At 33.4% G+C, this 13,411-nt stretch overlaps 1 protein-coding gene across 1 annotated transcript; it reads right to left on the bottom strand.

Annotated features, from left to right (window-relative positions):
- Positions 1 to 2,474: 2,474 nt before the first annotated feature.
- LOC142333135 (uncharacterized) lies at positions 2,475 to 12,100 on the bottom strand. Its single transcript, XM_075380068.1, has 5 exons — positions 11,698 to 12,100; positions 10,082 to 10,181; positions 5,731 to 5,832; positions 4,047 to 4,202; positions 2,475 to 2,595 (listed from the first exon to the last, which is right to left on the bottom strand). Exons 1-5 carry the CDS (start codon positions 11,766 to 11,768, stop codon positions 2,533 to 2,535), a joined length of 492 nt encoding a protein of 163 aa, XP_075236183.1. The 5' UTR covers positions 11,769 to 12,100; the 3' UTR covers positions 2,475 to 2,532.
- Between the last annotated feature and the right edge of the window lie 1,311 nt (positions 12,101 to 13,411).

Raw genomic sequence — 13,411 nt, 5'->3', positions numbered from 1 at the left:
CTCATCAATAAGGAGGGAAAAGACATCCTGCATACCTTTCAGAAAAAGTTGTATTGAGTAAATTTGAAGTTTTTCTTAACTTTAAGGTGGAAATCTTTTTTATCCTGTACTTAGCACCGGTGAAATCTACCTCAGCCTTCCGGCGTGCCGAGAGGGATTTTTTTTATATACAAAATGTATCGCAAAGTTCTTTCGGGACTTTTATAACCTACTCTACTCATGAAAATAATGGGAAAGTTCAGATAAACAGATGTCCTAAAATCCTTCGTTGGCAAGTTACGGCTAGTGAAAAATTTCGCTCGGATTTCAGCTAATCCGGTGAAATAAAATCGTACTAGAAATTTTTGTTCAACTTATATTAAACCATTTTGTTCAGTAGTTTGATCTCATGGTATTGAAGCGGCTTTTTAAATGTTACCTTTTTCCCCCCCAAGACCGCAGAGGATGGTCCAGTTACTCATTGCGCATTGTCAGTGGTTGCCTGGTCTGTAATCTTCCGGGACCCCACAGGAACCGGCGATGCCGTGCCCTGTGGGGGTCGCTCACCCAATAGGCCGGGACTCTGTCTTTTCTTTGCGCTATGCCTTAAACCAGTTCCCCTCCAAGGAGGAGATCTAGCCGGGTCTCCGGTCTTTTCATTTTTTCCCCCCCGAACTCAAGGGGTCCTCGGTCACTCATCGAGAGCAGCCCACCTCAGCGAACCGCTCTCTCATGAGCAGAGCTGCCCTTGTATTTCCCTATCCCCAGTATCAGTCCCCATTCCACTCCCTAGCCTCTCTCGCCTTGATTTGCGTTATTCTAGTTACCATAAAGGCCACGTTATCCCATTCGTGTTTTCCTTTTACCATGTACTGCAGCGTGTTTTCCGGATGCAATTGATTTATCCCAAACGAGTGCCTAATCACGTCTCATCTGTTACATCGTAGATCAAGTGCTCTACCGAGTCAATTTCGTTACAGTATCGGCAGTCTGGGGTAATTCGCCTACCAAAACGATGGAGGTAGGCCCCAAATTCACCGTGTCCAGTTAACAGTTATGTAAGATTGAGGAATTATCCTTCTGGTCCAGCCTCCAGTGTCTGATGTTTCCCACTGTGCCTGCCATTCTTCAAGAATCTGTCTTTTAGCTTCATTTCTAGGTATCCCACAGTTAATTCGCCGGAGTATCAGCCGAGCCCGACAGGGGCATTCCCGCTATGATTTTTACTTCGTTTTTTGATACCTCTTATTTACAGACACAATTGGTATCGCAGCTGTCCTCTGCAGGGCAGATACCTTATTTAGGTTCTTCTTCTTATCAAAGATCTCGGCCCATGCCGGGACCGGATATAAAATAATTGTCATTACAACTGACAAAATCGGTTTCCTTTTCGACGAACATGGACCTCTGTGTCTGGTCATGAGCTTGCTCAACTTACCAATCACAGCCTCAGCTCGCTGCGATACCCTGCTCAAGACTCTGTATGTAGCCTTTTTTTTCCTGTTTAGCCTCCGGTAACTACCGTTTAGATAATACTTCAGAGGATGAATGAGGATGATATGTATGAGTGTGAATGAAGTGTAGTCAGTCTTGTACATTCTCAGTTCGACCATATCTGAGATGTGTGGTTAATTGAAACCCAACCACCAAAGAACACCGGTATCCACGATCTAGTATTCAAGTCCGTGTAAAAATAGCTGGCTTTACTAGGACTTGAACGCTGTAACTCTCGACTTCCAAATCAGCTGATTTGGGAAGTTAACCACTAGACCAACCCGGTGGGTTCTCTGTATGTAGCCTACTGGTTTGCAACCACACGCCTAGATATTTAGTACATCTAAACGTGGGGATTATCGTGTCACCTACTGTGACTCGTATTTCTCTGATTTTTTAATATGTACTTTTCAGTTAATCCTTTTTTAAAATGGTTACAGGTAATTAAATAACATTTAAGTGTACATAATTTTTTCGTCGGCTGATTTAAGCGTGATAATTTGTATTGAATAATTAGGAAATAACAATACTTCATGAATGGGAAATGTAGATACAGCTAACTAAATAGATTATTCGTGACCGAATTATACCTTTGATCATCGCCATATTGTAACACTGTTTTGTACTTTTTTTTTGTCTTCAGTCATTTGACTGGTTTGATGGAGCTCTCCAAGATTCCCTGTCTAGTTTTGTTACAATTGTTTTTATTTTTTATGCAATGAGCTAAGATCGCGTTATTTGTTAATCGTATCCAATTTGATTTTTAGTGCTAAGTTAGTTTTAACGCGGCTGCTTCAACGCACAGTGACGTTAATATATCCATAGGCCGGTAGGCTCTAATGAGTTTCTAGGCCGGAAGGGTCATTTATATTGTGTGCGCTGTCCTTCGTAGTATATTCAGCTGACGATAGTACCCGTATAGTTGTAAATAAGTGGCAGAAGGGGAAATACATTCTGCTATCTTAATAAAGTTACAATATTTATGTTTTAAATAAATTTTATTTAATAATATTTATTTAAAAAAGACAATTGAAATAACCTAATTAGTAAATCTATTAATTATTTTTTTTTATTACTGAATTGTAACATCAAATTACAATATGAGTATGATACCTGCAACAGCTGAAACATAAATTTACTTATTAATAAATTATACATTAAAAATTGACTTAACAAAACATTATTAACTCAAACATTATGTCGCAGTAGTGACACCAGTGGGCAGTACTATACGGAAGTGGAACAATACACCTTACCGATCTGGAACCGTTAAAAAGAATAAATAGGAGAACATTGAGAACAGTCCTAGACTGTATGAAAACAACAGAATACAGACTAAAATTGAGCCGAAAACTGTATGAAGATATCGACTACTTAACTGTATGAGGATACCGAAAACATCTATTTTGAAGATATCGAAAAAGCCATAAGAAGAAGGAGATTGAAATTCCTGGTTCCTGTGTAGAGAATTGATGAACAAATACTAAATTAACAAATATTTATTAAACTCTGGGAACAAAAGAGTAATCACGGTTACCTGTAACACCAATACCAAGCGGGATATGAAAGAAAGTAGCGCTTGCCTCCTCATAGTGGTTTATGACCGCCTCTCCACCTTCAAAGAATTAGTATATGTCGTCAGACCAAAGAAAAATTGGAAACTGTGAAGAGAGGAGTTAGTTACGTTCCCTTATTTCACAGATGGTAGCATCAAGAAGTCTGAGCTCGTGAAGAAATCAATTTGCAACTCCGATGAGGCGGACACATTAGTTGTCAACCTGGCCACCGGCACGAACGCTTTACATCTACATGTAGAAGGCTTTCACCAGGCTCCCTTGGCTTCGGTTCCTTGTTGATGATGAGATGAAGCCGCATCAAGTCTTCTGAAAGCCAGGTTCCTCGCTGGCGAAGCAGTTGGGGCTCATTGAATCGCTATATTTTTGTACTTCATTGACTCGAAAGGGAGCTGGGAATTAACCGTCAGAAGGTTGTACAAGTAGCTTTCCACGATCATGGATATAACTTATTCAACCAAGCTCGTTGTCAGAGTCTCAGTCTTTTGCTCGTCGAATAATAGAATAACTGGCGATGCGATTGGATAGAAGTTCGTGATTTTTTGGGGGGGGTTGGACACAGACAGAAACCAATCAAAAGTCATACAGTTACGGTTATTTTACTTCTTCATAAATAACAGATTGAGCAATATAATAGTTTCTTTATGAGAGGTGATTATTAGAGTGTAAAATAACTTACATTCATTCAGAGAACATTCAAAGTAAATATAACTTTCAAAGTTAGAGAAACTACCACTTCTTCATGGTGCTCAAAATTAAGTTTAACATTAATGGTACTGTTGCATTATACTCATCCTTATTTTTCAACAGTTTTATTTATTTATATGATAATGTTTTTCTGATGCATATTTCAGTGGCGTAAATGCAAAATAATATACATACCTGTGCAATACATTACTAGATAATCACGTGAAAAAATGCGACAGATAATATAACATAGCAACTTGATACATTACTTTTTCTTATTAACTAAAAAAAATAATTCTTTCTTTCTTTTACCTTCAATAGAAAATTTAAATCCAATCCATATAATCCAGCTGGTTCCAATTTTAATGGTTTCATTGTGGCAATTAAAAACATCTTTATGCTCTGTTTAAACCATAACGGTTTATTTTGCCATGAACATAGTGCTATGGCATTCCATAAATCCTCACTCTTGGTCCGTGAATTGTTGAAAAAAAAAAACAAAATTAGTTATAAAATGAATCTCCAATTATTAGTTAATATTATTATATAATGTTACATTGTACTTTAAGAGTGCTGGGTTTATCCGATAGGAATTTAGAACCTTTGCTCATTTGGCAAGCATAAAAAATAAATCTTTAAACAGGTGTCCACTGCGAACCTCTATTGGATAAATTATTCTAGGGATCACCAGTTGTGTACATCTCCAAATCCTCAATATGGATTCAGTGAAAATCAAGTGTACATCTGCAGAACTCCAAGTAAGGAAGAAGGGAAAAAAAGAGGTTAGTAACAAAAACCACCGTTTGAGATCGGTTTAGTTTCTACCAAAAACAGTTTCAAGCACTCTACCAAGTAATTTCCAATTATTCACCCAAATCAAACAGTTTATCGGGTTATAATTTCTGGCTTTTCAGCAAGAAACCGATAGGATTATATACAAGTTGTATGTTTTATATTGGACCATGAAACGCTTGATTTTTAGATTCCTATTAATTACAACTATGGGATGCTACCTGTTATCACGTAGCAAATACAAGACGCATTTAATCATATCATAGCTTTGCTCAACAACAAAATTATCCCAGGCTAAAGGTAAAATTTATTTTCCTGTACCATCTTCGTTAGATAGAATATATTGTTATACATCAACACATCATACAACCAAAATCCAGACTTTATCCTAAAACTAAATCCCTTCATTGTGTTTCATATTTCATCTTAGAGGTAATATATCGGATGATTTTCAAAACTTAGCTATAAAATTTTCTAGATATTTATGTGTATAGTGCTCTTTAGAAACAAATCAATAGATTACTCCTATCTTTCCGTAATACTTCCTAAAATAATTTGGGATCATCCATCACACTCTGGAAGACTCTTACACTATGCGATCAATCTTCCATTTTTCTATTGCACTACATTTCTTTCAGTTTCCTCTCATTCAAAACCTCATTACTTGGCTAAGCCAACTTAAACAGTCTTTCTTAATTATATCTCTTCATGTTTTCCTATTTCTACTAGTTTACAATATACATTTTTCTCATTCCTTCTTCATCCTACCAATCTGCTGTCTGGATTTTTCATTCATTTTTAACTACGGTCAAACTTCGCATATAATATGCCTCGTATAAAACCCACTTAAATATTTTTGGTACATCTCCACTCCAAAGCAAAAATATATTGTTTTATTTTTTGCATTTTTCCTGACAATATCCATATTTATTTTTTTAATCTTTACCGCCTGAAATATAGAAAAAAAATAATCAATTCATTCCTCCTTACTTTCCAAATAACTTTTTTTATTACTTCACTAATTAAAATATTCATTTTACTCACCTCCATTTCAATTTGGGAAGCGAAAAAATCACCATTAAAGATTTTTCTTAAATAAAAAACGTAACATAGGTGTTTTAATCATTTTAAAGTATATTTAATATTACATTATATTGTTATGTTTTCAATTATTTCTCATTTATACAACAAAAGTCTTCCTTACCTTATTAATTAATAGTTGTCCGATGATACAAATCATTCCATAACAGGTTAATGTTGATAAATATGCTATAACATGTTTTCCTTTGTTCGAAACTTCATTTTTCTAAAGAAATAATTCAGTTTTATTAGAATTTAACTAATTTATAACTCATTAAGTATGATATAAAAGTTTAATAGGTATGATAAATATTATATTTTAATTTTGCAATATTGTTATACAATTTAAAAAAAATTTTTTTTTACACAGGATCACTTTTAAAAAAAAAATATTTTACTACATTGTATCCACAGAGTAAGGGAGACCACAATATTAAACATTTTTTATTTGAAATTTAAAAATGTTGATACTTAAATGTTATTTTGCATTGATACGGGGTTTAATCCACTTAACTGAATTTCGTTATATCTATTCACATCGTAGCACTGGTTTTCGGATAATAATTAAGATCACCATTTAGTCATATTATAGAATATATTCTTTATTTAGAAGAAACAATGAACGGCATAGATGAAGTCCTACGCAAGAACTATCGCATGAAAATAAACAAGAAGAAAACAAAAGTAATGAAATGTAGTAGAAATAACAAAGATGGACCACTGAATGTGAAAATAGGAGGAGAAAAGATTACGGAGGTAGAAGAATTTTGTTATTTGGGAAGTAGAATTACTAAAGATGGACGAAGCAGGAGCGATATAAAATGCCGAATCGGAGTATCTGAGAAGAAAAGATTAGAAGCTTTTGAAATGCGGTGCTATAGGAGAATGTTAAAAATCAGATGGGTGGATAAAGTGACAAATGAAGAGGTATTGCGGCAAATAGGTGAAGAAAGAAGCATTTGGAAAAATATAGTTAAAAGAAGAGACAGACTTATAGGCCACATACTAAGGCATCTTGGAATAGTCGCTTTAATATTGGAAGGACAGGTAGAAAGAAAAAATTGTGTAGGCAGGCCACGTTTGGAATATGTAAAACAAATTGTTAGGGATGTAGGATGTAGAGGGTATACTGAAATGAAACGACTAGCACTAGATAGGGAATCTTGGATAGTTGCATCAAACCAGTCAAATGACTGAAGACAAAAAAAATTCTTTATTATTCATTACGTGTGCGTGTGCGCGTGCGTGCGTGTAATATTTGTATATGCTACTGTTGGTGTCTGTGTAGTTTCAATTCTAAAGAATCACAACTTAAAACAATACATTTTTTTTCTTTTTCACCTCCAGGACCACCGTTATGTACTATTTCAGAGGATTAGATGAATGATTTGTAATAGCGTGTAAAAATGCCATGCCTGACCGGGATTCGAACCCGGGACCTCCGAGTATATGGTCCGGATTACATATTGTTAATATGTAACAATACATATTAACAAAATTAAATACAAACAGCTGGGTAACCGTGCCACCAACATAATTATAAACTTGTTTTTATTTATAGAAAAGAAAAGTATACATCTTAAAACAAAAAAATAAAGAGGAAAGGTTACTGAACTGACAATACAGGAACCAGAAAATTTTTTAAAATTCGTAAAATGATGTTTTTTACTTATATTTAAATTTTTATTATGAAAATAAGGATAAGAATTTTAACAAATGAATTACAAAAAAATTCTGACAGAACCGGAAAGGTCTTGCAATGAAAAAGCAGTGCAAGGTGTTGTTAATAGGGGGTGGGGGGCACCCCGACTATGTTCATTATCGACATGCATGTGAAAATTATACTGATAAAATAAGAATAAAATCCCTTTCATTTAATAAAAACTATCAGATACTGTGCGATAAATTTCTTAGAGCAACAGTTTGTTCAGCCCAGTACAAGAAATTTTGTGAATCATGAGGGTTTTAGAATAAAAATTTCAGTTGGTTACTCGTCGTTTGTAAGGGTAAGAAAAATATTTTTCACGGTTCTTTACGTTTAAACATCAAGACGTGGTAGTGATCAATAAACTGCGCTTTCTCTCTCTCTCCCCCTTCTCACTCTCTCTGTGTGTGTGTCTCTCTTTGTTATTATTTTATATTTTTGACCTTTTTTGTGAAAAAAATAATCAAAATAATGGACTTGTATACAATATTTACAGCTTTTCTCTCTGGTGTATATTTATACAGATTTTTCCTACGGAGACTCTTAAGCAAGCCACCTGCCTGTGAGAGAAGCATTGATTCTCCGTATGGAGAACAGCTACTCTAACCGTCTGTCCTTGTAACTTATGTATTGTCATCGAATAATCAAAAGTGAAAATAGAAGCCGGTTTAAAGTTCAAGCCCAAATCTAAAGGAATGTACGCCGTACACTATTGCACCGTTAAAGGTAATTTATCGACAATCGAAAAAAACAAACACAATTTTTTGTAGACAATTTAATATCATTAATTCCATGAGGTCTCTGATTTCGATTTGACCAACGATTTTGCAGTAGTATTCTTGAATATCGGCAAGGAACAAAATCCGGTTGCTACTGCAAGTCATTAAAACGGCTATTTTCTTGAAACATTGAAATGTTTCATAACTGCATTACTCCTACGTCCTTTCTAGATACAAAAACTTTATTCATACAAAATTTTAGTTCAATCGGTTGAGATGTTTTTGCGTGAAAAAGTCAGACCCTCACAGAAACCATTAGATTATTATATATTATAGATAATTGATTGTTCATAAAAATTACTTTGGAAATTAAAAGTTTCCTGTTTGGAAACTCTATGCTCTGTTTCCCAACGTTACTGTATGCCTTATTTCTTCAGAAATTCTATTATCTTTGCTAATTTTTGTTCCAAGATACGTAATTCTTTGCTCGTTTTCAAACAAGAACATACCAATTCTACATTTGACTTTGTACTTGATTCAGATCCCATTCTCATATATTTATTGTTCCTCTCGTTCACTCCTAACCCACCTCACGCTTTTTTCTCTGTAACAAATAAAATATTTCTTGCTAGGCATATTCTTATCAGACATGTCTTCCTAAGACATAGAACAATATCGTCTGCATACGCCAGCACTTGAAAGGTTCTGTGAATAAAGTTTCCTCTAATATTCAATTCCTTTCTCGTTTTGTTAAGAATCGAATTAATGAGCAATGCCGACATTGCACCTTTTTCTCTAACCTCACTTTTCACCTTATTCTCTCTGCGTACTTTCTTTAATATTAATACTACGCCTGAGCTGTCTTAAAATATTATTTCTACAAGCCTTTTAAGTTCACACGGTATTCCATAGTCCACCATAATATCCAATTCTTTGATTTTATTCATCCTGTCAAAGGCTTGCCTAAAATCTGCATACAGCACATGCAGTTCTATACGATGTTCGTACCATTTCTCCATTCTCCGCAATATTTCAAAAATCTGATTTTCAGTTCGTTTATTTTTTCGAAAGGCACAGTGATAATTTCTTCCGTAAAAGAACTTAATGGTTGGTAAATATACCTGAAAAAACTTTACAACATCCAATATCGTGATTCTTATGTAGTTAACACAATCAGTACATATCATAAAATCGGTTCTATATAGGCCAGATCTTCCCTTATCGTCATTGTAAATATGTTATTATCTTTCCGATCTCTTCTGTCACTTGCTCATCACCACGCTATACTCTTTAATTTCTTCACCAATTTCCTCACTTTTAACATTGTTTGCACATTCCATGTTATTGCTTTTGCAATGTATTTCTGATTTCATAATCTTTTTCTTTTTCCATGTACATTTTGATGGACATAAAAAAATCCACGTGAAAACCATTGCTTGCTCGAGGCCTTTTACTTAATTCCTGAGCTGCAGATTTTTAACTGTGTGGAGTCACCAACACTACGCCTTCTAACATCCAACTTGTAGGACTAGGATTTTTCTGGTGGGGATTTCCTTTCCCTGGAAAATATGGACCCGTTCTTACGCGCTGGTCTCTTGTCATCACCTTTGCCTATAAAGGACAGGATTTGCTGATTTTGATTTCTTTTTCATGTACTTTACTTGATATTTAATTATAAACGTCTTATTAGCATCAACGCCGACTCCAAGACCCCCATCCAGCCAGCGGTTTACGCTACTTCACAGCCCCAATATTCTGAGGCTGATACTCCCCAACGCGCTTTAGATGTAATGAAACCAACGTGTTGGAGGAAGATGCAGTTTAACGAATTACTCTGGACAATACATTATTTAAAATAATTAAATTGTATTTAATTAACTCGATATTTAAAATATTGACATTTTAATATTCACTATTATTAATATTGTCACTTGTTTTCGTAATTTATTTTACTGGGTTATCATTCACTACGAAACAGCGAATTAGCGTTCATTATCTTCAGTAATGCTTATATATGTTGTAATAATACACATGATGTTGCATATATTTACCTGGAATATACAATATAATATAACACTGCAATGTAAACATGCTAACTGGTTAAAAACCAATAAGGAAATGCTCAAGAACTTATTGATATCCTTTCTTTTCCTGAAAATGAATGTAAACAAAGAAAAAAATGTTAAATTCATATCTACACTAAAGAATGGGTAATGTCAATTTGAAAAAATCTTTTTATTTTGAGAAATGTGATTTAGTATTTGAAATACAGTTACATTAAATAACACACACACACACACACACGCGCGCGCGCGCGCGGGCACACACACACACACACACACATATATATATATATATATAAAACAAAATTAAGATGATAAAATTTAATGAATTTTTTAAACTTTTTCAAACATTTTTAGTTTTTACTGTTCAGGTTCTTCTTCAATTGGTGTTTGTTTTTTTATATTATTAAACTCCGTCTCCAAAACTCTCTTAAGTTCAAAAGTATTTTATTTATATTTCATTGTGTTTTTTTTTAGTTTTCCTAAACAGTTTAAATTAAAATGAAAACATTGTTATTAAAAATTGGTTACGTAAACGTAAAACCAATAACTTAAATTTTTATTGACGACTAATAAAAAGGAATAAAAGTTAATTCCCGGTAGAATAAAGATTAAACAAAGAAAGAAATATTAACATTACAAAGTACACAATGTTGACTGATGTACGTAAGTGTGGATGCTGTTTATAAAATTGTTAAGTGGACTGTATAATAAAATGACACAGTTCGAATTTAATTAAAAATTATGACATCTTTATCGTATTAGATTGACACTGATCGTAATTGAACACCGGTACACTAAAATAAAAACTTGTGATAAAACGTAACCGACCGACGTCATGTCACTTCACGAACCCAAACTGAACGAGCAATACATATGAACAAGGTAGTGGGACAAGTCTCCCCTATACCATACACACAGACCCCCGCACCACACACATGCACATACGAAAAATATCCAACAAAGTATCGAGGTTGTTAATCGTTCACCTGGTATGTTCACAGGAGAAATATTGATTAGAAAATATTTGTTATTTTGAAATGATTATATTAATAGATTGAACGATCGTTAGTGGAGTCTAAAAAATGAATCCCTTCTTTTCAGGTTATTTTTAAAAAATTAACATAATTATTTAGATAAATTCAGAAATAGGAAGAGATAAACTTGAAGGGTTGTTTGAAAAATAAAAATTATATTGTAACGGGCTGTACGTTAAGAGCAGAATAATGAACTGTATTATAAATAAAATAATTACACACTGATTGATAACTAAATATACTATATTTATAAGATTAACAATATTAAACTATATTATTATGATGCAGAGGCCGTACTGGCGTGTACGCTTACTCACAGTCCAACTCCGTCTGAATAGTATACAGAATGCTCTTAATACTAAAGCTGCCCATAGGCAGCGCTGAGTGTCTGATTAAAAAAACCAAACATATATTGAAAACATTTAAAAATTAGAATCAATAAATTTAATTTTAATAAATAAATGTAGCTAAATGCATTACGTTTAGTTGTTAGTTAAATAAATAGTGCATCTTTAAATTAAGTGCTTAAAGAAATAAAAATTTGAAAAGATGAAAATTCACACTTACTGTATCACCGTTAAATGGTGTTGATAAATATTTCTCATGAAGTTTTTCAGATTTAAATCGTACGACTCCATTTTTACAACTGATTTATGTGTTCCCGTTTCATTTATTATCCGTATGTAGTAATCAATATTTAAAATTATACAACTTAGTAATTTCAACTCGTAACATATTTGTACCAATGATAAAGACAATAATAACAACCACGTTCCAATAACTAAACACGAAATTGTGTAAACTATTATTTGAATTATGAAATTTATTATAAATACAATTAAATTATTATCTTCATTTATAATTGTATTAAACGATGGAACCGGTGAATCAATATTATTTATATCTATTTCAAAATTATTAAAAATATTGAATAAAAATATACAAAACGGAATAATACATGCAGCAATCAAATATGTTACGACTCCTACAAACATAAACCTGTAAAAAACAAAAAAATAAAACATTGTGAAAAGGTTGATCTAAAAACATTATTTTGAATCAGTATATTTTCACATAAATTCCCTTAAACACTAAAAAAAAATTCTAAACAGTTTCAGCCTTTTGTTAACGTGATGACCATCGAGAAATTGGTTACCACTAATAGTAATAATTATTATATTTAACGCTATAATCATTATTATTGCGTTCATTGGTATGGGTTCATATCAATGAACCCAAATTTGATTTCTAGATGTTATGGCCTGAGTAGGATATATGTCTTCACCCGATAAACATTTCTATTATCTATTATGCAACTTTTCAGACGAAAGCCCCTTATCAAATAACACCAAGCACTCGTTGTTCTATCATTAAAGTCTCAGAATACTTAGCAAAGTAGGATCAAACCTAAACCCAGAGAACCTATAACAAGGAAGAAGCAGTCAAGGATAAATAGAAAATCGGTAATGTAAAAGGTTGATCGACTCATCAACTATTTTACAATTTTACCAAGAACCCTAATATGATTCTAAAAATTCCTCGACAGTTCTTCGTACTATAAACATAAAATATTTACTTAAAATCCAAAATTATCAATAACAAGTTTTTTCAGTTTGCTAACGATTCATTTTAGCTTTGATCATATTTCGATCAAAGATTATTGACCTGTTTATCTTACTGAAGCTGTTTTCGTACCTGTTGTCTTATTAATAGGTTATTATATAATTTTTAACCCCCATTTTATTAATGTTGAAAGCAGTAACCGATTTTGTTTGGTATCATTTAATATTTACACAAAAATCCCAACACGGTCTGTCATCACGATCGAAGAAATAATACCAAACTTGCAATTTTTATACAGAAAACCTGCATACACGATTGCATATGCGGTCACAAAGTTATAGAAATCATTTTGTTTTACCCTCCTTTGAGTTTTTTTGAATAGCTTTACGAGAAGAAAACCGAAAATATGTTAAAGAAATTTTATAAATAGGCCCCATTTCACGTTCTTTGTCACGGCTAATCTGTATTCAAAATTAAATTTCCCGTTGTAGGCATTTTTGGCAGAGCAAGGAATGAAGCTATCTTTTATAACAAGCCAAATATACGGTTGCATATCAACGCACCAAATCCTTTTAAATACAAGTTATATTCAATCTATTAGTGACACCTCATGACCCCGAAGTGAAACATATGTCGATTCCGGTCGCCAAGCCCCTCCTTCCGTACCTAGCTCTGACGTGTTTAACCAGAGATCATATTCAGACCCTCAAACTAACTG

Source organism: Lycorma delicatula, chromosome 12 (assembly GCF_047948215.1).
Source record: "Lycorma delicatula isolate Av1 chromosome 12, ASM4794821v1, whole genome shotgun sequence".
NCBI classification, from domain to species: Eukaryota; Metazoa; Arthropoda; class Insecta; order Hemiptera; family Fulgoridae; genus Lycorma; species Lycorma delicatula.
Note: the sequence above shows the minus strand (reverse complement) of the source record. Positions and strands in the feature narration are given on the sequence as shown.

Bases quoted from the DNA above. Each gene is read 5' to 3' on its own strand.
- LOC142333135 (XM_075380068.1), bottom strand. From the start codon at position 11,768: ATGGAGTCGTACGATTTAAATCTGAAAAACTTCATGAGAAATATTTAT. The intron at 10,182-11,697 runs GTAAGTGTGAAT...ATTCATTTTCAG, and splicing joins CACCATTTAACGGTGATACA to GAAAAGAAAGGATATCAATA. The intron at 4,203-5,730 runs GTAAGGAAGACT...TCACGGACCAAG, and splicing joins GACAACTATTAATTAATAAG to AGTGAGGATTTATGGAATGC.